Consider the following 27,773-nt stretch of genomic DNA (forward strand, 5'->3'; position numbering starts at 1 on the left):
AAAGAAAGACCAAGTCGGCCCCAGGGACCAAAAATGACAACCCGAAAAGTGGATTTTCCCGCGCCCAGAAGCTTTGATTGAATGCATTGTCGTACAAGATTAAATCTGATTGAATATGCAAAAGAGAAAGACTATGTTTATTTGAATGGAAGGAAAGGGATATGTGTTACAGACTAGCTACAACAAACGAAGGAAAATGGAGGTGGGGGGGACATGTACAAGTAAAAGAGAAGATCAGTAGAATGGATGGCGTTGAGCAGCATGATAATGAGGTTGCTGTTGTTGTTGTTGCTGTGGTGATGCTTGTTGTCCTTGACGATGATAATGGGGACGATTATAAGAAGGCATCCTTGATGGTGGTGGTGATCTTCTTTGAGGACGATAATGGGGTTGTTGTTGATGAGAGTGATAGGGTGGAACCCGATTGGGTGGTGATGAAGATGAATGTGGTGGTGGTGGTGTTGTATTATTGTTGTAAGGAGGAGGACGATAATGAGAAGGAGGAGGCATTGTTGACGAAGGTGAGCGGAAAGGTGGTGGTGCTTGTGGTAACCTAGTTCCTAATGCTGGTGCTTCAGGTTGATAAGGCATGGTTGCTTGATGGAAAGGTGGTTGTTGGAAAGATGATAATGATGGTGGTAGTGCCTGAGGTACAGCAGCTGCTGGTACTGGTTGACGTGGTACTGGATCGCGTTGCTTTTGAAGAACAAGCACACCTAAAAACATGTCGGCGACACGCTTGGTTTCCTCGATACGTACAACGTATAAAAAGTCTGGCAATTGCTGCACCTTGAAAAGGGGTACGAGATAAAAGTCCTTGATCTTGGTCTTGTTATGGCCAACTACGCCATATCGCTTACGGCTGTCAAAATAGCGCAACAACGTGTCGAGCTGCTGATCACCCTCCGTACTTGCTGCTTCAATTTCCAAAAGCACAATCTCACGGCTCGTGGAATACTGAGTCTGAGTCACATAATTCACTACACGATCCTCGGGTATCCGCCCTTCAATCCACATGGTAGGTGATAAGACTTCGCTCCATTCATCAGTGGATAATGTACGACCACCAATTTGGCGTGCTGACGCATTGAATTCGGCCACTTGAGGCATGTTGACACGTCCTTGCCAAATGGATGGTAGTTGTTGTTCACTCTTATTGTTGGATGACATTGTTGCTGTTGTTCGTTCTTCTTTTTGTTTCTCCCCCTCGTCACGATCCTCTTCATTGTCACTGAATGATTCAGGCACATAATTCTCCTCCTCAAGTAATTCCTCAATGCGTCGTTTCTTGGCTGATGCAGCTTCTCCCGAATTGTTTTCATCATCGTCCTCTTCCATAACCTCAGGGAAGAAATGATCAAAATGGTGTTGTCGTGATGTGGGAGTCTCTGGAACATAGGATGTAGGTGTTGTAGCTGCTCCTGTGGTATTGGTGCTCATGCTTGAACGACGACTTTCAGTACCATCTGCCAACGCACTAGCCGAATCTTGGCGAGATCGATAGGTAGAAACGCGTAAACTCTCATCTTCATCCCGATCATCGCGCTTGGTATTATCCACCATGATAATATCACCCTTGTGTGTCTTTTTGATGAATGGCATATTGGAAACCTTCAATACAGAATTCTTGATACTCTCTTGAATCATTGACTCTGACATGGATTTGAGCTCTGGATTCGCCATATCTTTGGCCGACATGGCAACCAAATCCTTGGGTGACAATTCTCCTGTAATCACACGCATTTGGAAAGCTTGATTGCTCTTGTCCTTGAGATTATGCAGCAACGATCTAAACTTGTTCTTGTATTGACCACCACAATGGCGTTCATTATTCTTGCCGGGCTCTGCAAGTTGCTCAAACATTTGATCCTCAACCTCCTGCGCAATAGTCGCTGCTCGTTTCTCTGCCTGGTCCGCGTTGCTATCCTCATTCGCTGAAGGTGTTGCCATGGCAACATTGTTGTCATTCTCAACAGTTGCTGTAGCATCCGCTTCCTTTTCAAAGAGGTTTGGGTTCTTTTCCAATGCAAAAGTGATGATCGATTTGAGGATGGTTGTCATGTTCTTCACTACATTCTTGCGAATAGGATCATCTTCAGGTGGTGTTTGCTCTTTGGGTGGACTTTGCTGCTGCTGCTGCTGTTGTTGTTGAACTTTTTTCTTTTCAGGTGCTGGCTTGGTACGTCTTTCAGGGGATGGTGATAGTGAACGACGAGTGGGCACATATTCTGAATCACCAGCTTTTCGAAGAGCATCTTGAGCAGCACATTTATCGCTACAATAGGAATCCTCTCGTGTAACATTCTTGCATGATGGTAGAAGACATGTTCTCGATTTGGCTTGTCGTGTGCCATATGCCTATGTGGGTTTGTTGATGGTAAGTATCTTTCATGTCATGACTGGAAAAATAGATGGATGACTTACCTTTTTGGTTACAGGTGGCGATTCGGGTACGGCTTCCGGGGTGGGTTCCTTCTTGGTCGTAGGTACGTCTTCTCCTTTTTCTAGTAGAACAGAATATGTAAGCTCCTAGAGTTCATATACAATGTTGCAGTGGGCGTATATATGTCTCGGCAGCATATCGGCAAGTGACATTTGATAATACAGCATCCAATAATGGAGAAATGAAATGTGGCATCCCCTTGATCCATTCTCATGTGTAAGAGTGAATTGATTATAAGACAAAGAATACGATAACAAAAGGACACAACCATGTTTCCTCTCTTTTGTGCGTAAATAAAAAAGACATTAAGGGGAAGAGTAGAGATACAGATTCTGTATTCAGGTTTACGGAAAGGGTAAATGGACTATAACACTGGGATATAACGAAACAAAGGTAACCCAAACCAACCCCCCTTTTCCTGACTATTATCGTATCATCGTGTACACCAAAGTATCCGAATTGCATGCGAGACATACATAGCATAAACGAAACAAACCACATACCTGTTTTCTCATCACCACCGTACTTTTGGGTACATTCATTACACATCCAAGTATCAATGTCGTCGGCTTCATCAGGATCCAAATCGACACATGCACAATGAAACCTATAATAGCAAAATTAGCATCCCTGTTGACGCCTCTTTTTATCCTTCTTACCAATTAGAGCACTTATCACATTGTACCATTGGATCACCGGTATATGGCTTTTGACATATGCAATAAAGCTTCCTTCCTCTCATCTTCTTTTTGCTGGCCGTATCCTCATCCGCTGGTTTCCTCTTTCCTGTATTCGCAGCACTGCTAGCCCTTCTTGTAGATGACCTTGTCTTCATTCTTCCATTATCCACATTCTTCTCCTCCTCCTCATCGGTCTTGTTTTCTGGTACAGTAGCTGCTGCAGTATCCTGATTCTCAACAAGCTGACCCTGGTTAGCTGTGGGTGGATTCATTAACATGTGAGGTGGAATAAAAGTCGATGATTCATCCGTTGATGTTGCTGCTGCGGCAGCATTGCTGGTGGTGGTGACTGGATCATTCGATGAATCTTGTTGTTGTTGTTGACTTAGATGCTGAGGATCCAAAAAGGTAGTCAAGGATGCCGTATTCATTCCAGTGGCTGAAAGCATAGCTGACCAATCTGGTAAATAAAACGATTGTGATTGTGTCATGGCAGCGACGGCGGCTGCGGCTGTGGCAGAAGCTACCGCTTCAGCTGCTGCTGCTGCTTCGTCTTGGTTGCTTGTTGGATGATTATCACCATGTGTTGCTGTTGTAAGCGTAGAAGCATGGCTCTCCGGCACTATCGCATTCGACATGGGTTCGTCACTGGTGGTGGTGGTGGTAGTAGTAGTCAACGCTTGATTGTCGTCAGAATGAGTCATGTCTTGTGTAGTAGTTGTCGCTGCTTCTGCTTGAGGTCCTTCGTCTTGTTGATCACGTAGATCTAGGTATTCGTCAAATGTGTTATGGACATCCATAGGGTGATTGTAGTAAGTCAAGAATAAAGAGATCGACTCAAATGGACACGACGTGGAGTTATGTGAGTGGTGTGTGTGTGTGTGTGTGAGAAAGAAAACAAAACAGCAACCGCTTCATTCTCATTATCGGCTCATTCGAATTCTTTTTGCTTCTCCATCCAATCACAATCTTGTCCAACCAAGCCTTGGAACATCCATTTAAAACAAGCTTATCATTCATCATATGACACAGTTCTCTTTTATCATGCCCTTTCCCATCTAAGAGTGATTTCTACTACATTTCCTGCTACTTGGCGAGATTCGTTATTTCCCATGATACAAAATCCACGTACTCAACATAGTCAACTTTTCCATTTAAACCATCATCAATCATCATAAAGCCAGATGACAAAGAAAGTGTGTTCATTATGAAAAGTAAGAGGTACAATTGTCTAATAGTTGGGTGATAAATAATACTGTAAAATGATGGATGGTGGGATGCTATTTTCAATGTTCAATGACGATGGGCATACGCTTTCGTATTTGTGTTGAAAGCCCTTTTGTTTCTCTTGATTCGACATATTCATCAGCGTCGAGTTCATCACAGCGCATTAATGCCAAGCTCAGCCTTATAGCCATCCTGTACTCGAAGTCGTACTTTGTAAATGAAAGGGCTTGTTGCCACATTTTACGGCTCTTTGGCACATTGCCTAATCCCCAGCTGGTCACACCGGCCTCTATCATTTCGATAACGCATCGATTAATCATTGCATATTCCCAATCACCCTTTATAAGATCCTTACCCCAATATGTAAATGGTATAATCCAAGACTCTTCTTTGATCCGATCACGATGATCCATGATCCAATTAAGGTGAGGAATAGTTTCAGTGTGTCGTTCAAGCGCATTGAGGATGGATGCCTTAATGAGTAATAGTACTGCACGTTGCTTGTAATAATCGGGAGGTTGAATGGATGGCACAAGTTCATGAATGCGAATGTCGTACTCGTTCTTTTCTCGTTGATAAATGAGCTCAAGCGTGCGCTGTACCTGATCCAGGCACGTCTCCAACGCACTAGGTTGCATTTGTACAAACGCGTTCCATACAAGCAAGATTTCGAGTGCTGGTAAGCTAAGAGACATATCCTGGTATCCGGTCTTTTGAAAGAATGCCACTTTTTTCTCCACATAGTTGTCGATATAGGATTTACTTGATGTCGGTTGTTGCTTTGCAAGGCGATCGGATACATCGGCCATGGCAAGAATACAGTCCGTACGCTTGCCCAGCATCTCTTTGCAAGTACCAGCAAAATATAAGCAGAAACCAGATGACCAATAGTGCTCACGGCTAAGCTGTTCAAAACATTTGGCTGCACCTTCCCAATCGAGTTGTAATGCAAGGTTGAATCCCGTCTCATAGTCAGCCACTTGTCGCATCGCCGTCTCAGCCCACTCGCCATGACATGCTTCAGCTGAAAAGGAAAAGGATTGGGTGGATAAGGGTATGTTGCGTGCCACGCGTGCAATCCGTGCAGCAAAGAATAAGAAAAAACACGAGCTTGGATAATTGCGTTGTGCTTCCAAAAGACACTCAATGGCCGAACTCATCTGATCTTTGGTATAAATTTGTGGTGCAAACGACGTAAGGATTGAATAATAAGAAAGCAGGCTATCATTCTCGTTAATACATACATACATGCCATAAACCTCTCCACCCAATAAATAAAAAATGTGCTTACACAAGGGATGCCAATGGAGCACGAATACCACGCTCTTCGATACAAAGCCGTAACAATGCAATACCAAGCTGCTTGTCTCCTTGCCAACCCAACGATGAACAAAGTTTGGTGATCTTGCTCGGCATGGATGATAGTAAAAGGTTGACAGCGCCGATGCCAAACTGAATAGCTGATACTGTATCACGATCCATGTACTTTGTATACTTTTGGCCCATTCGTTTGTATTCACGCCACACAAGGCAATAGCTATTGTACGCTATTATTCGATGATGGAAATGTGTAAATAACCTTGCCGTTGTTGTATTCCTTAACCTTCATCATCTTACCTCGGCGTAAGTTGAGCCCACATTTAATATAGTTCATGACCGTTTCTTGTGATAGCTGCAGGATCCCCATCAGCAAGCAGCTCTCTGCCTTGATAACATGTGCTCGCAAGATTCCATTGGGAATAAATTCTGGCACACAACCATGCTCATCCATTTGTGATTCGGGACCTGGACCTGCAGGTAAGCCTGATTTTGATTTGCCATAGAGGAATGATGAAAAATAGTGCGATAGGGTCGCCTTGATCGGCTGCTTGAAATAAGCATTGTCGATTTGTGCTTTGGCGATGGTGTAGGATGTGCTAAGAGCATTCATGGCCGTCTTGATATCTTCCTCTTGGTACGTCTATAAACTACCTTTTAGTGATCAATTCTTTCTTTAGTGATGACGACAACTTACCATCATGGCTATATATCATTGTTGGATCAACGTTATTGAAGGTTAGTACATTGGGTATTATCGTTAGACCTTCCTTGTGTGTCTTACCTTTGATAAATGCCATGGCACCCAAACCAAGCGAGAAAAGTGGCTCACTACGCATATAGGGTTACTACAACATGATAGTATACGCTTTGTCTTTGATGACTTACAAGCTTGCCTTGGATTGGAATATCCCTTTTGCTTTCATGAAATTGTTGTCAAATAGATTCCTCATTCCTTCACGCATAGATTCATCTATAAAGCACCCATTCAGTGACCTGTTGTTGGTATCGTATCATCACCCACGTTACCTACCAGCTTCCTCTTGTTCTCGTGGATTGAGCTTGTTGACGGCAATGTGCTTAGGATTGACATGGATGACAGTAATAGCGTTGTCTCGAAAAATATCCAGGTCGATTGGATCTTCAATTGAATGCTCAAATTCGCTGCTATGAGCCGCACGGTAAAAATCATCTGTAGAACCACCACTTGTTGCTTCAAATGATTGGTCATGGATGGCAAATGATTCTCGATAGGATTGTTCAATCGAAGGCATGACGACATCCATACATCCTCCTCCTCCTGGAAGCCTGTTGTAGTTACTGTCATCCGTCAAACTGGTACTTCGTGTCGAACGGCTGCTTTCAGAGTAGTGGGCGTCAAATAAAACCTCGTTGCCACCATCACTTTGATATTGTTGACCATGATGACGCGAAGTTTCAGGTGATGATGGATCAATTTCTTGATCTGTTTCTTGTTGGATTACATGCATAATAGCCGGGCCACCATTATGGGCTAGGGATATTATGAGTTAGCTGCATATCACATTATTTAGCTCAAGATGCTTATTACCTATGCCATCCCTCATGCTAGTCTTCTTTTGGTCATTATCCATCATGGGGCGATGCTTTCCAGGTGCCATGGATACTGCTAATGCTTCCACTTGACTCGCATAATCATCGTGTTGTTGTGAATGATTTTCATTGTCCAACATGGTTGGCTTGTCAACGGCATCACCAAAACTGCTGTCGCTATCGAATGCGTCCTCGAATATCTCGCTCGCAGAATCGGCAGTGATGTTGGATTCCATATGTGCTGTTGCTGGGGTACCACCATACTTGGCTGCATTAATTGCTTTGGACTTCAATACTCAAGATCAGTTCCTGGATCGTTTTACCACCATCTTGATCTCCCTCTCACACCTACCTCAACCATATGTCGTTCGCCTACCATTGAAGATACACTACAACGATCGTCGAAATGCATCTCGATTGAAAGCAAATGTCGTTGACACGTGGAATGCAAAGAATGGGCTTTGGCAAAAGGGTTGCGATTGGTGTGTGGGTGATTGCGAACAAGTTGCTGCTAGTCGTGAGTGCCCTGGTGGGAGAATGAGTGAATGAATGTGAACTACACACAAAGGATGGGATAAGAAAGAGACAAAGAAACGATCAACTTGATACACGATGGGGATTAAACATCTCATCACGAATCATGCACATGTCTAGAAAGGGGGACTGCAACGCTCTGATTAGCTTCTCCCTATTTTCCTTGTCATCTATATTACGCCCTGTTTATTGCCTATACGCATATGTTTAAATCAGAATAAATGTTGGTGTTTCTGTCTTTTAGTTATACACATCACATTACTGCATTCTTGGTGAATGATCAGGCTTCCAGGAACATCCAATATGTATTACTTTGTTGTCGCTCTTTCACTTCTTGGATATGCTGGCCTTTCCTCCTTACAACAAGTATTGATACATTAGCCATAGGGAGGGTACCGTTTACGTCGTTCTGTGTTAGTAGTAGTAATAAACAACTTGTATTATTGCATATTGATTGTTGCATTTAGCCAAATGACATATTACTTTCGTTGCTGTTACATCTTTTTAGCATACAATTCATTGATTCCGTTACTATGGTATCCATTGATGGTTTATAAAAGAAAGTGCTTTATTCAGAGACTTGTTGCTAGGTGATCAATCGGTAATTGCAAATCCATGCACGAGAGCTGAGATGGGAAGCTGCCACCTGCTGAGTTAACTCCTGGAATTTTTCAAGCTCAACGTTGACCTTGCCTTTTCTTCCAAAATTAACACTCTACACTACCCATACCATTTCGTTGGTAATTGCATCGGCTTTGTGAGCGTTTACGCTTTCGAATGATACCAAACACGGGGCATGTATCTTAAGCATAACGCGAGATAGCCTATTACCTTTTATGGAAATTTTGTCCTCTATCATTGCACGCGCTCATGAAAAATTAAGGAGGAAAACGAGGCCGTGATAGTATAGTGGCAGTACATTGCGTTGTGGCCGCACTGACCCTGGTTCGATTCCAGGTCACGGCATGATCACGATTCCAAAACTTGGAAATTGGGTAATTTCTCTTTTTCTCCGCCCTGTCGTAGGTCATGTGACCACGTGACCTAGCTTTTGCTCGTTCCTTCTAGAACCCTTTTCCTTTTGATGCTGGCAATTGCTAGAAGCCCTTTACTAGTATCTTCCACATCATTCATAGAATCCATACATTGAACATATATATATCGTGAACATCCTTAGCAATAAAAGATCATCACTTATCATAGCAACACCAAAAGTTATATCATTGGCCACTGATCTAATCAGCCATACGATAACGACAATTGGTAGCTGATGACACCAATCATATCGCCTTTGAACAATCGAGCTTTTCAAGAATATCGTGAACCAATCCGGAACCCATTGAATTATCTGACGACGAATCTCAAGTTACAAATCGACAACCGTTTATTATGGAAGGCATTGAACAAGAACAACGACAAGGACAAGGACAAGGACAAGGACAAGATATGAATACGGCTATTTTGACTGCGTCCAGCCCAACTGCTCAAGAACCAGGAGAACCAAAGAGGCCCAATGGCCCAGACCCAAGCTACGAGAACCGGACACTTACCATGGAACAAGAACCCCACATGCTGCTGAAAGCTGGTTACGATCTGTACAACGTTATGCTGATGTGACTGGAATGGATGAGATGACCGGAGATAAATATGCCATCAATCTTTTTCGAGGAGATGCTGACACATGGTGGCGTACAAGAGAAATTGTTGGACATGATGCAAGCACTTGGATTGATTTCTGCAAGCTGGTACTGAACGAATTTCGACCTCGCAATGCCAAACAGACTGCACGTGACCGATTGGCTGCATTGACGCAAACTGGCACCGTTGAAGAATATGAACGACTTCCGCAACATTTGGCTCGAAATTCCAACAATGATGATGAAGCTTTGGACCGTTTTGTACGAGATTGGCTGAAAACGTTCAAGTCTATGTACGCACCAATTCCCGACCACAACTGCACAAGCTGAAAGAATCGCATTCGCCTACGAAGGAGCCATGTCGTTACACCAAAATGCTGCCGACAAGATGACAAGACTTGAACCTCCACGACAACCATCTCGGGATGTTGAATACATGGACCTGGATGCTGTACAAACAAGATATCGACGTTCTAATGATTGGCGCACACCAAGAACCTTCGTCGTCGTGACAACCGCATGAATCAAGAACCACCTCGTTGCTGGTGTGGAGGCCTTGGTCATCTACAACGTTCTTGCCCATCCAACTTACCTGGTGAATGGCGTTATCGACCTGCTGCTTCTCAACGATACAGCAACAAGCATTTAAAAGACGAGGCGCGACGTATGTAAAGGAGTCATCGTCGCGCACAAACATCAATCGGCAAAACTCCTTGAATGCAACCACCACCACTACTCAGCAAGTACCTGAAGGCCGGCTCATTGATCTCACCGAGGAACCCGATTTTGAAATGTCAACCCGACACCTGAGCTAGATTTGGATGTCAATCATTTGAGAGAACTCAACGCAATAAAGGAATCACAGTTGCCCTTGTATTCAATGGTCTGCAATGGAACACCTGTTACTGTTTTGCTCGATACTGGTGCTAGTACATCTTACATTTCACCACGCATTTGCAAGCACATGACGCATCACTTGGTCCAAGGACGAGAGGTTGAAACAAACTGGTGGACATACTATGGCGATCAAGTCACTCGTATCTTTTTGATCTTTCAATGGCTGGCAATACACCCATCCATGGAAGGCGTATGTGTTTGATACCAAATTTGACATCATCCTTGGCAGAATTGGTTCAAGCATGTACAACCGATACCAGATTGGCGACACGACACCTGGCAGATCAAACAAGGCAACCACATCCATATCTTGACTCCAAGTCGCAAACGGCAGATTCCTGATTTGGCATATCTTCTCAGTCATCACGCGAGATGCAACGATTGTCACGCACCAAAGCTATCAGCGAGATGTATTTATTTCTATACGGCTGACAAGATCGACGATACGATGGCACCTTTGATACTTTGGTTCATGAATACGCTGATGTCTTCCGAAACGAACTACCAGGCTTACCTCCAGATCGTGATATTGAGCATGTGATTGATACTGGTGATGCTCAACCCATCAATCGGCATCCTTTCAAGATGAGTCCTCTCGAGCTGGATGAATTGCGGCGTCAATTGGCTGAACTCCAAACCTTGGGATTGATTGAACCAAGTAACTCTCCATGGGGTGCACCAGTTCTGTTTGTCCGCAAGAAAGATGGTTCAATGAGACTCTGTATCGATTATCGCGCTCTCAATGCAGTGACACGTCGCAATGCCCATCCCTTACCACGAATTGATGAATGTCTCGAACGTCTTGGTGGTGCACGATTCTTCTCCAGCATCGACCTCAAGAGTGGTTACCATCAAGTACGAATCCGACCTGAAGATGTTCCAAAAACGGCCTTCAACACAAGATACGGTGCATGGCAATGGAAAGTGCTCCCTTTTGGATTGACGAATGCTCCACCTACTTTCCAAAAGATGATGAATTCAATCCTTGGTGATTTCCTCGACAAGTTTGCCCTGGTTTACCTTGACGACATCCTTATCTTCAGCCGTACCAAAGAAGACCATCTCAAGCATGTTCCGAATGGTGTTGGATCGTTTGCGAGCCCCAAGCTATACGCCAATCTCAAGAAGTGCGAGTTCAACAAGACTGAATTGGGTTGTCGGCTTCAAGTGAGTGCTCAAGGTATCCTGCCATCAAGTCCAAGGTCAAGGCGATTCAAGAGTGGCCCACATTACAATGTTCAAGAAGTTACGGCAGTTTATCGGTTTGGCGTCTCATTATAGGCGATTCATTCGTGGCTTCTCAACGATTGCTGCACCACTCACGGACTTGACAAAGGGAAGTGGGAGCAAGACGCGTTTGATTGAATGGACTTTAGGTGTCAATCGGCATTCGAAGAGATTCAGTCGCATGATTCAAGCACCCACCTTGGTACCACCCAATGCAGCAAGGCCCTTTGTGATCGAAACGGATGCATCCGATTTTGGTGTTGGCGCTGTTCTTTACCAGAAGGTGGCGATGGTGAATTGCATCCTTTGGCTTTTGAATCCAAGAAGCTTTCGTCAGCGGAGCGCAATTATCCTGCACAAGAAAGAGAGCTGTTGGGTATCTTGCATGCGTTACGTTCTTGGAGATGTTTCATTGAAGGTCGCTCTTACAAGGTGTATACGGATCATCATCCACTCAAGTATTTCAGGTCTCAACGCAAGCCCACACCTCGTTTGACTCGATGGATTGCTGAAATGGAGCTGTATGATCCCGATATCCAATACAAGCCTGGCAAAGACAATCATGTACCTGATATCCTTTCTCGACGTGATGGTGCTCATTGTCTTACCAATGAATCGGATATGGAGCCTGAGTATCTTTATGCAACACGCGCAATTCAAGAATCCGATTGGCCAAAGTTCTACTTGCGTCCCGAAGAAAAGTGGCCATCATCTTATGCTGATTTGTTACGCAAGCATCGTGAACAATTTGTGGTGCGTAATGATATGGTTTTTCGCAAGGTCAAGGTGAACAACACTCTTCAAGAAGTCCGCTTTGCAATGTTCTCTCGGCGTGCTGACATTGTACAAGAAATCCACAAGGCTTTTGGACACCTAGGAATGACCACTATGCAGGATTTGGTGCGTAAACGTTGGTGGCCCAACATGAAGCAAGACATTCAAGAATGGATTGCCCAATGTTCACAATGTCAATTGGCTGCTGGTGCTGACCGCAATAATCATCATGCACCTATGCATTTGACCGAAATCCCGCCTGCTTTTTCTCGTTGGCATTTGGACTTTATTGGAGAATTACCTACTACCACAAGTGGTAATCGTTGGATACTCGTTGCTGTTGACTACACGACAAATTGGCCTATTGCTCGTGCTGTTCCTGATGCAACCAGTGAAGCCATTGCCAAGTTCATTCACGAGGAAATTGTTATGCGTTTTGGCTGTCCTGATGAAATCGTAACCGATCGTGGCGCTAATTTTATGGGCAAGTTCTTGGATTACTACCTTGGTCGACTTAAAGCCAAACACAACTTGACTTCGGCTTTCCATCCTCGTTCAAATGGCAAGGTTGAACGTACCAATGGGATACTCAAATCCATGTTACGCAAGTATGTGCATGGTGAAATACATCGCTGGGATGATTTTCTTGACACCGCTTTGTTTGCATGCCGCATTCGCAAACATCGAACGACACAAATGAGTCCATTTTTCATGGTGTATGGTCAAGACCCCAAGTTACCTGGTGATCCATTGCGTCCTCTTATTACTGCTGATGAACCACAAGATGATCCCCAAGCACATGTTTCAAGTCGACTCCCCACACTTCGTTCCTTACGTGATGCTCGTGCTCAAGCCATTACAAGGATGCAAAAGGATCGTGAAAAAGACAAGGCTCAATGGGATTTGCTCACCAAGAAGCAAGTTTATTCGGTTGACGACTTTGTCTTATTACGACATGAAAACAAGTTTGGCTTGGAATACAATTGGCGTGGTCCTTACAAGATTGTTGAACGTAACCTTGACACGGATATCTACAAGTTACACAGCATGAATGGTGAAGCATACAAGTCTTGGGTGCACACTGATCGTTTACGTCCCATTCATATCAACAAGGCCGATGGTAATCCTGATACATGGTACGATCCCACTGCTACAAGAGCACGTTGGCGCCAGCTTACCGATGCTGCCAATACTATTGCTTCCGTGTTGGTCGAGGGCGACCAAGATTTTCGGGAGGGGGTATTGTCGTAGGTCATGTGACCACGTGACCTAGCTTTTGCTCGTTCCTTCTAGAACCCTTTTCCTTTTGATGCTGGCAATTGCTAGAAGCCCTTTACTAGTATCTTCCACATCATTCATAGAATCCATACATTGAACATATATATATCGTGAACATCCTTAGCAATAAAAGATCATCACTTATCATAGCAACACCAAAAGTTATATCATTGGCCACTGATCTAATCAGCCATACGATAACGACAGCCCGAAAATGGTCACGTGACTTTTTATTGTCTTTCATTTCGTGTATGTCTCTTCACTTTTTTATATGATCACGCGTTCAGATTGATCTATACTACGTTTATGGTTGTAAGCATATCTTAATCGTGTATCTGGATTGGATGATGATACAAGTATACTCTGCTTGTGCTTGTATATGGATACATGAGTACTAGAGATGGTAGTAGGAGCCCTCATTATCTCTCTACTATCACATCAGGGCATGTAGTGAGGTACCTTTTGTATCCTGAGTACCTTGATCTCCACCACGAAGTTGAGCAAAAACCATCTTGGGCATCCAAGTACTCATTGCTTTACCTGACTTGATGAGTGACATGATAAAAAATGTGACCATCTTCTTTTAATTGCTTCATGTTTCATCATCTCTAGACGTACAATAACCCGAGCATCTGCTCATTTAACACGTGTCCATTATCATATCATGTTTGTCTTCTTGTATTGCTGTTTCAATCACCAGGAGACATCAGCACTATCATCATCAATTTCTTGCTCCATTGTTGTTCGGTCCCCTCATGTTACCACCACCCACTACTAACAAGTGCTCTTGATACTTTTAGTTAAGACATGCCATTTACTGCCTTAGGCTAATGCTCAGGACAAGGTATCTAGTTGAGGTTGAGAGCAGGGTGGATGGATAGTAATACAAAGCTGGTGGGAGGGGTCGTTGTCTGAAATAGGCATCAAGAATTATGCACAGCGCCCGCTCTGTGAGACTTCCTTCTCTTTTTTTCTTCGACACCTAATGAGCAAACGAGGTCCCCCATCCTATACGCCAACAATGCTCAAACCAATGCAATCGTCGTGAAGGACCAGAGGATAGGAATCCGGGTACATTGTTGCAGCAATTCAAGCTTGGCATCAAGGCAGCATCTTCAACCACATGTTCAACGCTCTTTTTCACGCCAAGAAGCAGCCTTCGAGTGCACGATGAAGATAGGATGTTCAAGGTGGTCTTGTAATATTGATCCATGTTCATTCACCAACCAGTGACCAACGGCAACTTGATCAAGGCGATGAGGATGAGGATGATACCAACGTTGATCCTCTGCAGTGCAAGTCTCCTGGATTCACTCATCCAGTCTATTGATTGTTTCAAGAAAGGCATTGCAAGTGCAACGATGGCTATCATGCAAAGGCTTCAAAAGCGCACTGGCTGATGTTTACAGGTATGTTCTCATTCAACATTAATGCAATCCTTGTGATTGTATTGTATCAGCTTCCTTACGAGTAAAAAAGTTGCATAGAGCGTTTGACATGATCCGATGTTGATGCGACCCTACACACAAAGCTCGCCCACGTTATACTTCCTGAATCTTGGCGTTGGATCATATGGATTGGGAGCTGCAGTAGTGGAGTAGTGGATCATTGTTAAATAAAGCCCTCTTTCAAAAATGACATGCTTTCGTACAATTCTTCTTTGCATTCACAGCAATAATACGCACACTGTAGCGTGATCTAGCTAAACTTTAATATCCCAATATCCCATTCATACCATCTGGTATGCTACCATTATCGTAATTCGAATAAAGTTTTGACGTGCACACCATGTTGGCACGCGTTGTTCATCACTACCAAACGTGTATTACATCACATCAAAATCATGTTCCTCCACCTCACCCACCCAATCAAATAAGATCAAACAAGCATCTCCAACCACAATTCAGCTCTTATAGGGTCTTTAGAAATGTAAAGGTGTGGGTACTAAATGTGCGTACTTAAATCCTATCATAGTGGGGGGTGCCATTATCATTGCAATAGCTGGTGAGATATAGCCTATCATTAGGCCTTCCTATGTAGGAGATCCGATGTTATGGTGTCGGTGGTCCGTGCACGTTATTGTTGCACAGTAGATACCGCATATACTAAACAGCCTTCTTCTGGTCATATTTTTTTGTCTCAGAGTGTTCTATCTTCTTCTTAACAACGTTGATCACATCACTCAATATGACAACGGGTTCCAAAACCATCCAAGCAATGCAACAAGGATGGTATGTTGTTGAGATTGCGTGCCTGTAGATTCAAAATGCATGGGTAGCCTGCATCGATTATTTTCTTTGAGTCAACACGATGGCTTGGCCACGGCGAAATGCTAACTTTCTTCCAGAAAAGGTGGGATGAGAGGGCGCAAAGAGAAATGAACGCCTCGGCTACTCACACCATGCCCCATTTTTTCTGTAAACATCATCACCATCATCATGTACCACCACCATCACCATCATGCATGAGTAAGTTGATGGTTTACAAGTGGATTAGAGCCGTTGCCATGTGCCTCTCCCTCCTCATTGAAAAGCTTTTCGCTCCTCTTATTCCGAACAAACAGCGACAATGACTTCTTTTGTATGTCATTTATGGTTTGTTTGTTTTTTACACTGAGAAAGCAGCGGGATTGACGCTTTGAACCGAGACTAAGAATGACTCCATTTCATTGGTCCCATATATAAATAGGTTTTTGTCTCCACGACAAACGCATCTTAGCACGCTTTGGCGGCGGCATTTTATTCTCGGTAACGTGCAACAAGCAATGACCACCCACCACGCGCAGGGATCTTCCATACAACATTCCGTTTTGCAGATCCGCGGACGCATTCCGAAGAGCTCTTGGATGGCGCGGGTGAGAATTGACCCGCTTGCATGTATATGCAACGCAACGTTGGCTTGTTTTTTTTATGATAAGCTCAAGTCATATGCTCAATGTGTCATGCATGATGATCTTTACAGTAAGGGGATCATGTTTATCATAGTTTCACCTGACTGCCTCCTTTACATCATGGCTTGTTACTATAACGGTTAACATTGTGATAAGGTTGTTGGCTGTGGAATGATTTAGTAAACGAACCATGTTTTGTTGTGTGGTGGTCTTTTAAAAATAGTGTGAAAAGGAAACCAGGGGTGCGGGAGCAGCTGCTGTTTATTGCTGGTGATGTAGAAAACAGGTACAAACAAGGGGGGGGTGAAAAGAATAGCCTTCTTTGGTTGTATAGCACACACATCATGAGCAACCCCTGACAAAGCTTATGTAATGGGAAGAGGGATCCGTTACATGTTTGTGTTTAATAGGTAGAGTGTTTTTGGTATCATATCATTTTTGACAAGTAGCTGAAAGCAAGGGTGTGTGAGAAGAAGAAGAAGGATTCTTTGGTTTTCTGCACCAGCCAAAAAGAGAAGCGTGTAGATCAACTGAGGAAAGGCATTTCTGCAAAAGGTCAGTGCTTTGTAAGAACCAATGATGGCACGCTATGACCGGCTGGAAAACGGTGAAATTGCACGGGATAAAGGCAACGGAGATCGGAAAATTTGCACCCCAGCATGGGGCTAAAAAGCAAGAAGATAGCTCCAGAACCGCTTGCTGTTTTTGTCCTCTTTTGTAACTCTTCTTTTTTCACGCAACCTTTTTATCTCAACCCACCAACATGTGGAGAAACCTTTCGCGCTCTCAAAAGCTGCTTACTACTGTCACAGCTACTGCTGCTGCTGGTAGTGCAGCATTGTACCTGAATAATGATCAACGCCGTCCTTTGCCTTCCATGCTTTTGACACGTAACCAAATCGCCTACGCCGAGGCTCAACCACAAGATGATGAAAAGCCCAAAACCTTTTGGAAGACGCCTTCACGTGAAGAGATGCTCAAGAGACTCGAGAATGATGATGAGGAGGAATATGACTTGTTGATTGTTGGTGGTGGTGCCACTGGTGCAGGCACTGCAGTGGATGCAGCCACTCGTGGTCTTAAGGTTGCTCTTGTTGAGCGTGATGATTTTGCTTCCGGTATGCATATAAAACCTTGTTACTACAACTACTCCCCTTTCACGTTTCGGATATGGCAACATCAGCAATAGCACGTGGGATCTAAACAAAAAACACATATGCAGGTACCTCATCCCGATCTACTAAGCTCGTGCACGGTGGTGTGCGTTATCTTCAAAAGGCCATTATGGAATTGGACTACGAACAATACAAGCTTGTGGTGGAAGCATTGCATGAGCGTAAAATCTTTTTGGATATTGCTCCTCACTTGGCTGGTCAATTGCCCATCATGTTGCCTGTTTACAAGTAAGTATAATTACGGTATCTCGGAGGAGGAATCGGTAGAGTCATTGTATCACCGGGTGGGGAAAGGAGGTGACAAAGGCTTTTACCCTTATCCCCGAACATCCAGGGTCGGCATGTCAAAATACTTCAGCATGGTTGGTCCCTGTTAAGATGTAACACGTGATACTCATCATTGGCTTCTTCTTCCTCCACATTTTTTTAGGTGGTGGCAGATCCCTTATTACTGGGTTGGCTGCAAGCTCTATGATTTGTTTGCTGGTCGAGAAGCTTTGGAGAGCAGCTACTTGTTGACTCGTTCCAAGGCCCTTGATGCTTTCCCCATGTTGAAAAAAGATGAATTGGTGGGTGCACTCGTGTATTACGATGGTAAGATTAATACAACAATGACATCTGTTCTCCGAGAAAACGGAGCTGACATGTGATTTACAGGCCACCACAATGACGCTCGAATGAACGTTGCCCTTTCCATGACCGCTGCTTACCATGGTGCCACTGTTGTGAATCATTGTGAGGTCACCGAGCTCTTGAAGAATGAAAAGGGTGAAGTCAAGGGTGCCAAGCTCAGAGATAACTTGACTGGCAAGGAATGGGAGGTCAAGGCTAAGGTGAGTCATTGTTTCAGACCTAAAAGGAAATGTATTAAACATCGCTGGGATAATGAATTAGGGTGTCATTAACGCTACTGGTCCCTTCACTGATGGCCTTCGTAAGATGGATGATAAGGAAAATCTTGACATTGTCGCCCCCTCAGCTGGTGTCCATATTATCCTCCCCAACTACTATAGTCCTCGTAACATGGGCTTGCTCGATCCTGCTACTAGTGATGGTCGTGTCATTTTCTTCTTGCCTTGGGAAGGTAGCACTATTGCAGGCACCACTGGTACGTTGTTTATTTTTTTGCTATACTTGAATCATACACGTATCAACATTTTCCTTGTTACTATTAGATTCCCCCACTGAAGTCACTCCCAACCCTATGCCAAAGGAAGATGAAGTCAAATGGATTCTTGATGAGGTCTCCCACTATTTGAACAAGGGTAAGTTGACATACCGTGGCAAGGTGTGTTGCATACTCATACAATACATGTAGATGTCAAGGTGCGTCGTGGTGATGTTTTGGCTGCATGGTCTGGTATTCGTCCTCTTGTACGTGATCCTCATGCCAAGAACACTGAATCGCTTGTACGCAACCACATGATCCATGTCAGTGACAACAAGTTGCTCACCATTGCTGGTGGAAAGTGGACTACCTACCGTGCTATGGCTGAGGAGACTGTGGATCGTGCTATCCAAGAATATGGCCTTAAGCCAAAGAACAAGTGTGTTACCGAAAAGACCTTGCTTGTTGGTAGCGAAGGATTTAGCAACACCATGTTTATTCGTTTGATCCAAGAATTTGGTATGGATACTGAAGTAGCTGTACACCTTGCCAACAGCTATGGTGACCGTGCTTGGGTTGTTGGTTCTATCGAAGACAAGACCGGCATGTCGTATCCTTCGTATGGCAACCGTATCTCGCCCAATTATCCTTACATTGAGTCTGAAGTTCGCTATGCATGCCGACAAGAATACGCTTGCACCGCTGTCGATGTCCTTGCTCGTAGAACACGTCTTGCCTTTTTGAATGCTGAAGCTGCTTTGCAAGCTGTTCCACGTGTCGTTGAAATTATGGCTGAAGAGCTCAAGTGGGACAAGGAACGTCAACAAAAGGAAAAGGAGCAAGCTGCCAAGTTCTTGGTTACCATGGGTCTCGCTGAATCCAAGGCTTAAATATCGTTTCCATCATTATCATTCTTGTTTCCCCTCTTCACTATTCCACTTTTTACACTTGTAGACTTGCATCATTTACACAACCAACCACCACAACCACTACCATGAAACTACGACGACCACTATTACTACCATTATCACCCGCACTTTCATCTTTTCATCTCCCCTTTTTATAATGCTCTTTGGAGCTCAACACAATGAATTTTGCTTTGTAGAGTACTTGTATCATCATAATAGCGCTTGTTTTTATTAATCACATGAGTGGGTCCTATTATATACATATGTGTGTGTGTGTATGTGGAGGTGCGTTCATTATCGTTTAAGACAAAAGAATGTGGTGGTGATCGTTCAAAGTCGTGACTATTAGCAGCAGTGCCCTATATCTCTTTCTCCTCTTGTCAAACCTTCTTGTTCTCCTGTTCCTCTTTCTGGCCATGTTTCAACGCCCAAATAATACTATCGACTTGAACGACTTTCCAGCCTTGGGTACAGCTGCTTCCAACGGACGACCTGCAAGCTCATTACCGCCTCAATCATCTATGCTACCCAACAACCGATTCGCGAATTATCCTCCTACCGATCATTCACTACTCGGCAACGTTGAATTTGGAGCATCATCACCTTATCGTGGTGGCCTAGGCAATAGAGGGATATCCATGGACGAGTTTCCAGCATTGCAACGATCACCAGCACCACTAACGCCGAGTAGCAGTGATATCAAAGGAGCAAGTGGTGGTGTAGACCCGTGGGATTATGGTAACTTTGCAAGTAAGTGTCCTTCCCTTTCCATATAGCATCATCATCCACGCTTTATGAGCTGGGCAATTAGACTAATCTATTTTCTTCCTCCTTTTTAAAAAAAGATACCGGCTATGGCATTGGAAAAAATGATCCCTGGGTGAGTCTTTTTTACTATTCAACACCATCTCGGTAGTGTGTGTGTGTGTGTGTGTGTGTGCATGATTATTAACAACACAAAGTCGCGTGGTGATTATGCACCGCCACTGGCTCCAGTATCGAAAAAGAACATTATAGGATCATCGATGGTTGCACCAACACCACCAGCACCACCATCAGCACTATCATCCTCTTCATCAACCAAGGCATCTCCATCAGCAGCAGCAAGATCCTTACTTGCAAGTGCTAATACCACCACCAACAACAGCAGCAGCAGCAACGGCGGCAGTGATGCAAATACGAGCAATGGCAACGATAGCGGCAATGGTCCATACGGCTTATTAGGGTTATTGGGTGTAATACGAATGACGGATCCTGATCGAAGCATGTTGGCACTGGGAACGGATTTGACAACACTTGGACTTGATCTTAATGCACCAGAGTAAGTAGGACGATAATGGGATAACATTGATATACATGGGATTGATCCTATGATGATACATAGCTCTATTTACTCCACATTTATCTCACCGTGGTCTGATGTCCAAACGCCCTCTGGTCTTAATGTTGAACCTGGTTACTATGTCCCGCCATGTTATCGATCCATACAAGCAAATTCACCAGCTCATCAACGAATGCGTGAGTTTTCGGAAGAGATCCTGTTTTACATGTTTTATGCAATGCCAAGAGATGTTGCTCAAGAAGCTGCAGCACAAGAATTGTAAGTAGGATGATGGATCAAGGGAAAAGGTGATGCTAATGGCGCGGGGGTTCTATTAGGTATACGCGTGGTTGGCGATATCACAAAGAACTTGGCATGTGGATATTCAAGGAAGCAGATGAGAATGGTCGCCCTGTTCAAGGCTTTCGACGGACATCACCTAACCCAATGGATCGTGGTGTATATGTGATATTCGATCCAAGCTCATGGTCCAAAGTCAAGCGGGAATGGTCACTCTTATGGGATGCACTGGAGGATCGTCAACAGCAACAGCAACAACAGCAGTCGGCAGCATTACCTTCAATGTCCTCCTCTTCATCATCATCAACCCAACAACAACAGCAACAACGAGCACAGCAGTCAGGTTTGAGCATGATGACCCCACCTATCGGCATGTCCGGTAGAGGAATGATGATATAGATACCATCTTCAGAATGTGTCAAGCAACAACAATGAAATGCGCATTACGCAACTATTGTGTGTCCTATTTTGATGGCAATGAGTTGGAGGGTTGTGTTTATGAAGAAGAATTGTGTGTGATGAATATAGAAACTCAAGGATGTGTCATTCGATCAATTACTATAACTAGCATATGATTATAGGATAGCTCTTCATGTGTGTGGGGCAAGCCGGAGCTTTGTGTTGCTAGGTTACTCCGCAATAAAATCTGACTAAAAACCAACAGGGCCTTGATCTGCTTTAAAAGCAAAGCCGGTTTTAAAACCGCATCGTGTCACATTTTTTTCTCACCTCTTTTGTCCCCCCTCCTTTTTTTTTCTTTTCCTCTACTATGAAAACATACACTGTTGAAGAAGTTGCTCAGCACAATAAGGCCGACGATATCTGGATCATCATCGATGGCAAGGTGTTTGACGTAACCAAGTTTGTTAATGAGCATCCTGGTGGTAAAAAGGTGCTTGTCAAGATGGCAGGCAAGGACGCTTCCAAGAAATTCAAGCAATTCCACAACGCTGCTATCATGCAAAAAGTCGGCCTACCCATGCAAATTGGTGTTGTTGCTGGTGCTGCTGAAGCTGCTGGTGCTGCACCTGCTGCTGCACCTGCACCTAAAAAGACGACTCCCGCTGCTACCCTTACTCACCCACAACAACTCGTGATGGCTGATGAAGCCCGCTTTGGTGAAGGTATCCCCTATGGTGATCCTACTTGGTACCAAGAATGGAACAGCCCTTATTACAAGGAATCGCATATCCGTTTGAGAAAGATCGTACGTGAATTTGTCGACAAGGAATTGATGCCCTACACACACGAATGGAGTGAAGCAAAGGCTATCCCACGTGAAGTTGTAAAAAAGGTTGGCCAAATGGGTTTGTTGGCTGCCGCTTGTGGTGCTGGTACCAATCCACAAATCGCTGGCAACAAGGCTCTTAACCCATACGGCTTGCCTGGTGTCAAACCTGAGGAATTTGATATCTTCCACGAATTCATTTGTATCGATGAATTGTCGAGAACCGGTGCTGGTACCATCATTTGGGGTCTTCAAGGTGGTTTGTCCATTGCATTGCCACCCGTCATGAACTTTGCACGTGATGAAGTCCGCAACAAGGTTGTTCCTGGTTGTCTTTCAGGCGAAAAGTTCATCGCTCTTGCTATTACAGGTATAAATGAATTACCCTTTATTCTAATTGCGTTACTCATATTACAAAAATGACCTTGTTAGAGCCCTCGGCCGGTTCAGACGTACAAAGCCTTGTTACCGAAGCCAAGGATATGGGCGACTATTACTTGTTGAACGGCGAAAAGAAGTGGATTACTCAAGGTGCATACGCTGATTATTACACTGTTGCTTGCCGTACTGGTGGACCTGGTATGGGTGGCATTTCGTTGCTTCTTGTTGAGCGTGAATTCCCTGGTGTCAGTGCACGTCAAATGGATGTTTCGGGTATGTGGGGTTCTGGTACATCCTATATCACCTTTGAAGATGTAAGTATACGATCATCACATGTTGTACATGCATGTATGCATGATTCTAATTGATTTGGTATAGGTCAAGGTTCCCAAGACTCATTTGATTGGTGAAGTCAACAAGGGCTTCAAGTACATTATGCACAACTTTAATCACGAGCGTCTTGGTATCGTCATGCAAGCCAATCGTTATGCACGTGCATGTATCGAAGAGGCCTTTGCTTATGCCCTCAAGCGCAAGACTTTTGGTGTACGTTTGATTGATCACCCCGTTATCCGTAATAAGTTTGGCCACATGATTCGTCAAGTGGAAGCTACCCATGCTTGGCTCGAAAGTATTCTCTATCAAGTCAAGACATTGCCTGCTGAAACACAACCAGCACGCCTTGGTGGTCCTGTTGCCTTGCTCAAGGCACAAGCAACTCAAACTTTTGAATACTGTGCTCGTGAAGCGGGTCAAGTCTTTGGTGGTCTTGCATATACCCGTGGTGGCCAAGCTGAACGTGTTGAGAGAGGTACTAGAGAAGTTCGCGCTTTCACCGTGCCAGGTGGTTCTGAGGAAATCATGCTTGATTTGGGTGTTCGTCAAGCATTGAAGAATTATGAAAAGAAGAACAAGTTGTAATGGCACACAAGATGTAGTTTTCTCTCCCCTTCACTTAATGTATATATATCCTACTACTCTTTCACAAATAGACCCTTCTTGGATTCTATCGCATCATATGCAGCTTTTATGTAATTGTGCACGATAATTTGATAAGCGTGTTGCCATGCCGACGCTATGAGTTTATTATACACGCATGGAGGAGAATACTTTTTAAGGGGACTTTGTGTACGATGATCCACTACACTACATTGTGGTGAAAGTAACAGCAGCAGCAGCACCTGCTTGTGCACCAGAATCATTTCCTTGACCCGATGAATTTGATGATGATCCACCACCAGCAGGACCAGTAGGACCTCGTGTAGAATATTGATAACCCTCTGGTTGTGCAGCGAATCCATGACGCATCCTCAAACCTTCAGGTGAACCTTCACCACTTGACTTTGATCCCTTGTTGTATATCTCGGGTGGACCTTCAGGGCCGTTTGTCCCATCATTTCCAAAAGGTTGACGTGGTAATGCATATTCAATGCCGAGGCGTTCGCTTTCTTCTTTGAGCTCCACGATATACGTATTGTGTCGTAACCAACGACCTCCTGCATCCTGCCAATTTTGCGTGTGTTCAAAGTAAAAGGTCACTGTGATACGGTTTTGATTCTCAAAGGAGACCACATTGCATGAGGATGAGTTGGGACGATAAAGTGTAGGTCGTTCGTTTGTCCATTCTGTCATATGGTCACGTAGCTTGTGGATCTTCCAAGTTGGCGTATCGAAGGCGATATGGATTTCTAAAAGCATGACAATGTGCATAAGTGCAAAGATAAAAAAGTTGAGGATAGCATTGATTTACCAAGCGTTTCACCCATAGGTCCACTGCGTCGCACGTTGGTGATGTATTGTGTTGCCAGCACTGAGTTTTTGGCATAAATGATCGTGCCATCCCAATTCCTAATGATTCAAGCCGTATGAGTACGTGTTGCTGGTATACCTCAATCCCTTTCCAATCAGCCATTACATACATGAAGGTCGATACCAGTAATCCAACCTTGACCACGACCCAATTATTGGTGCCAACAAAGATACGATCCCCAGCATCAAATGGATGCTACTCAAAGAAGAGAAGATCAATGATACAGCTTGCTTGTTGATGTGTTTCCATACACACTTACCGTGACAAAGACAAAGATAACCGAGTCAAATGCATCCTTGGCACTGTTTCCAAATACAAAGCTTGCTGCGATAAAAGCACTCCACAATGGCATCAATTGTGTACCAACGTTGACACCAAAGGCTGCACACACAATGATGATCTATATATAGGATAAGCATATAACTACCAATAAATGACATGATAAAGATACATACAAAGATGACCGTAAAGACGACGAGTAAAATGACATCCATTTTCCCTGTTGCTTGTGACAAGTCTCTCATGGATCGTGCCAGGTTTTTACGTTCACGGTAAATGCGAATGCATGCGGATCGCAGTTCTTGTTTGCTGACACTCCCGTTGCCATCGCGATCGAAGAGTCGAAATGCCTCCAATGCGTCGTGGTGGGAGTTGAAAAAGGGAAAGAGATCCTTTTCGTTTATCTGGCGGTTTCCAGTGGGTCCGACAATGTTGTGATAGATGCGTCGTGCCAATGCTTTAGCTTGGTGCGACGAGCTTTGTGGTGTCACAGCACCACTAGCACTCGTAGTGGCCTGTGCGGTGACGGTACGCCACTTTTTGTATCCAGTCTTAAATAGTCGACCAGGAGCACTACCAGCTGCTGTATTCATGAATGATTTCTCATCACCAATAGCTGTGCTGCTTCGAGAAAGAGGTGGCGGCGATGTTGGATCTTGTTGTTGTTGTTGTTGCTGTGAGTTATTATTCTTGGATGATGACTTGCTCACTTCACGTAGTCGTCTTGTTAAATTAGCTACGAAATCAGCTGTAGTACGTGAGTCATTGGTCTGTTGCATTGGTTGTTGTTGTTGTTGTTGTCCAACACATGATGGGTCCTTCTTTTCATCGTAATCATCATCCTTTTCTTCAAGGGCGGGAATGGCAATAAGGGTATCCATTCTTTGTGATGGGAAATGCACATTGTTATTACGCATGTCACCTTGTTGCTGCTGCTGTTCGGTACAACGCATGATTGATGTTGGCATGTTTTCATCTGTGGATGCTGAGCGAACAGGTGTCCCATTGGCACTTGTCGTGTCATTGTTCTTTCCTTTGCGTCGTATGCGTTTCAGCAAATCCTGGGGTGTTTTGCGTTTTGTTTTCTTTAGACGATCCAAGATTTTGAGCGCGTGATCATTCTCTGTGATACGGTCACCATAGGCTTTCCTATTAAATGAAACAAATGCAACCATTAGCACTGTCGGTGCTACAATAATGTCGATCATTTCGCCACCCAAGCCCCGAAACCCGATAACGGTACATACTTGTGGAAGGAAGTAACTAATACGGATAACACAATATCAGTACATGTAGATGAAAAGGTGCACAAAAATGAGACTCACCAATTAGCTGAAGAATAAACTTTTCAATAAACAGCAGCAATGCAGCGAAAAATACACATTCCCATATACTGTAAAAGACATTGACATAGCTGGGTCTTGTTGCACCTTCTGGTAACGCCACCAATTGTAGAATGAGTGCCCATGATCCCCAATTCCATGCCGATACCAATAATGCCTTGATGAAAGGACGCAACGCCATATAGTACTAAATGGGTGTGTGTATAGGATGGTGGGGGGGGGGTTGGCGTGGAAGATTTTTATCAGCGTGACATGCTACAAGCAAGCTTTTTTTGGGACGTTGTGTATCCTTACCGCCAATCGCATCCTCAAAACTTCTGTTGATTGTGGGCGTAGTAATCCAACCAAGCGTCGTATGGCCCAAGGTACAAGCTCAACCACTACTTGGAGCACCATGCTGATACACCACATGAACGCAGCCCATGTAAACCACAACTGCAGGTTGTATGATACCATGGATACATGATCTTGATATACCACAAACACGGCAACGTCCACAGCGATCAAAACCAATGCAAAGAGAAATAGCAGTGACCAGGCAATGTAGGACGAGTTGCGAGATAGGCACAATATCAGTGCACTTGATTTCTTGCTTTTCACCTTGTCATCTTCCTCTTCTTCATCATCACCACCAGCAGCCCAATCGAATTGATCATTATCGGTATAGTTGGTAACGAGTCCTGGACCTGTAAAAGGTTGTTAGCAAAAGCGGATGGATCGATTCATGGGTCACCACTTACCAGCCAATGCTTCCAGTGGTATATCAGGTGGGATCATTGTTTTGTCCAAAATCAGTCCCTCATCATCCGTTGAGCTGCGAGCGGATAACTCGGTATCAGTAGCACGAAAAGGAGGTCTTTCACCAGCGACCACAGTGGATTTCTCGGGTTCATTATCGCTGCTGTTATCGCTAAGCGATTGTTTTCTACCACCCCCTAGTAATCATGGATCAACAATGAATATCCACGATATGAGTGCTTTGTTAAAAAGTAGTACCATCATCCCAAGGTCCATCGTGAGCAGGTCCTTGATGATCCATCCCATGCATCGCATCCATCGTCATGGTGATTAATTAAAGAGAAAGATAGAAAAACTACTTTCTGCAGATAGTGGAGAAGAAAAAAAGTTGGGATGAGAAAAAAAGAACACCGTAAGAGGAAAGACGAGGAAGTTGAAAAAAAAGAAACAGGTGGGGTTGGGGGGTGGGATCAACCAACAACGGGAAAGGATGCGTCAGGGATACACAAAGTAGTATTAAGGGCTACCCAATCATCACGCGACGGGGATCTTTTTTGTTTCAAGCGCCTGTCCTGTTCCTTTCTTTTTGGGATAATTCATTTGCGTGAGAAAGGTGGTCTTTATTTCACTGTGTTGAAGAGAAGAAGGGAAAAGCAAAGGCTCCAAACAATCAATGCACTGATTTTTTACTTGTTCAAGTCTTGTG

General features: G+C 44.1%; 8 protein-coding genes and 1 non-coding gene across 9 annotated transcripts; 6 read left to right on the top strand and 3 right to left on the bottom strand.

Annotated features, from left to right (window-relative positions):
• Positions 1–234: 234 nt before the first annotated feature.
• Positions 235–3,923, bottom strand: O0I10_000875 (uncharacterized protein; the record flags this gene model as incomplete). Its single annotated transcript, XM_058480977.1, has 4 exons — positions 235–2,358; positions 2,425–2,504; positions 2,947–3,050; positions 3,103–3,923. The coding sequence occupies 4 exons, from the start codon at positions 3,921–3,923 to the stop codon at positions 235–237; spliced, it is 3,129 nt and encodes a 1,042-aa protein (XP_058348541.1).
• A 486-nt stretch (positions 3,924–4,409) lies between these two features.
• On the bottom strand, positions 4,410–7,651 carry O0I10_000876 (uncharacterized protein; the record flags this gene model as incomplete). The annotated part of the gene is made up of 10 exons (XM_058480978.1): positions 4,410–4,639; positions 4,706–5,571; positions 5,642–5,897; positions 5,968–6,310; positions 6,365–6,372; positions 6,452–6,498; positions 6,556–6,640; positions 6,701–7,180; positions 7,238–7,526; positions 7,592–7,651. The coding sequence occupies 10 exons, from the start codon at positions 7,649–7,651 to the stop codon at positions 4,410–4,412; spliced, it is 2,664 nt and encodes an 887-aa protein (XP_058348542.1).
• Positions 7,652–8,668: 1,017 nt separating this feature from the next.
• On the top strand, positions 8,669–8,739 carry O0I10_000877. The gene has a single exon. It is a non-coding gene; the product is annotated as a tRNA-His (tRNA).
• A 1,551-nt stretch (positions 8,740–10,290) lies between these two features.
• Positions 10,291–11,588, top strand: O0I10_000879 (uncharacterized protein; the record flags this gene model as incomplete). Its single annotated transcript, XM_058480979.1, has 3 exons — positions 10,291–10,497; positions 10,537–10,666; positions 10,744–11,588. 3 exons carry the CDS (start codon positions 10,291–10,293, stop codon positions 11,586–11,588), a joined length of 1,182 nt encoding a protein of 393 aa, XP_058348543.1.
• Positions 11,589–11,672: 84 nt separating this feature from the next.
• O0I10_000880 (uncharacterized protein) lies at positions 11,673–13,559 on the top strand (the record flags this gene model as incomplete). Its single annotated transcript, XM_058480980.1, has 1 exon — positions 11,673–13,559. One exon carries the CDS (start codon positions 11,673–11,675, stop codon positions 13,557–13,559), a length of 1,887 nt encoding a protein of 628 aa, XP_058348544.1.
• A 3,680-nt stretch (positions 13,560–17,239) lies between these two features.
• Positions 17,240–19,649, top strand: O0I10_000881 (uncharacterized protein; the record flags this gene model as incomplete). Its single annotated transcript, XM_058480981.1, has 7 exons — positions 17,240–17,594; positions 17,699–17,879; positions 18,082–18,245; positions 18,309–18,484; positions 18,546–18,759; positions 18,827–18,916; positions 18,970–19,649. 7 exons carry the CDS (start codon positions 17,240–17,242, stop codon positions 19,647–19,649), a joined length of 1,860 nt encoding a protein of 619 aa, XP_058348545.1.
• Positions 19,650–20,083: 434 nt separating this feature from the next.
• O0I10_000882 (uncharacterized protein) lies at positions 20,084–21,687 on the top strand (the record flags this gene model as incomplete). Its single annotated transcript, XM_058480982.1, has 5 exons — positions 20,084–20,417; positions 20,513–20,547; positions 20,630–20,988; positions 21,052–21,267; positions 21,327–21,687. 5 exons carry the CDS (start codon positions 20,084–20,086, stop codon positions 21,685–21,687), a joined length of 1,305 nt encoding a protein of 434 aa, XP_058348546.1.
• Positions 21,688–22,057: 370 nt separating this feature from the next.
• O0I10_000883 (uncharacterized protein) lies at positions 22,058–23,818 on the top strand (the record flags this gene model as incomplete). The annotated part of the gene is made up of 3 exons (XM_058480983.1): positions 22,058–22,886; positions 22,949–23,211; positions 23,276–23,818. 3 exons carry the CDS (start codon positions 22,058–22,060, stop codon positions 23,816–23,818), a joined length of 1,635 nt encoding a protein of 544 aa, XP_058348547.1.
• A 225-nt stretch (positions 23,819–24,043) lies between these two features.
• On the bottom strand, positions 24,044–27,392 carry O0I10_000884 (uncharacterized protein; the record flags this gene model as incomplete). Its single annotated transcript, XM_058480984.1, has 10 exons — positions 24,044–24,585; positions 24,648–24,745; positions 24,817–24,902; positions 24,967–25,107; positions 25,163–26,135; positions 26,234–26,249; positions 26,312–26,516; positions 26,624–27,015; positions 27,070–27,264; positions 27,326–27,392. The coding sequence occupies 10 exons, from the start codon at positions 27,390–27,392 to the stop codon at positions 24,044–24,046; spliced, it is 2,715 nt and encodes a 904-aa protein (XP_058348548.1).
• Positions 27,393–27,773: the final 381 nt, after the last annotated feature.

The sequence above is a fragment of the Lichtheimia ornata genome, assembly GCF_029851405.1.
Source record: "Lichtheimia ornata isolate CBS 291.66 chromosome Unknown scaffold00002, whole genome shotgun sequence".
Classification (NCBI taxonomy): Eukaryota; Fungi; Mucoromycota; class Mucoromycetes; order Mucorales; family Lichtheimiaceae; genus Lichtheimia; species Lichtheimia ornata.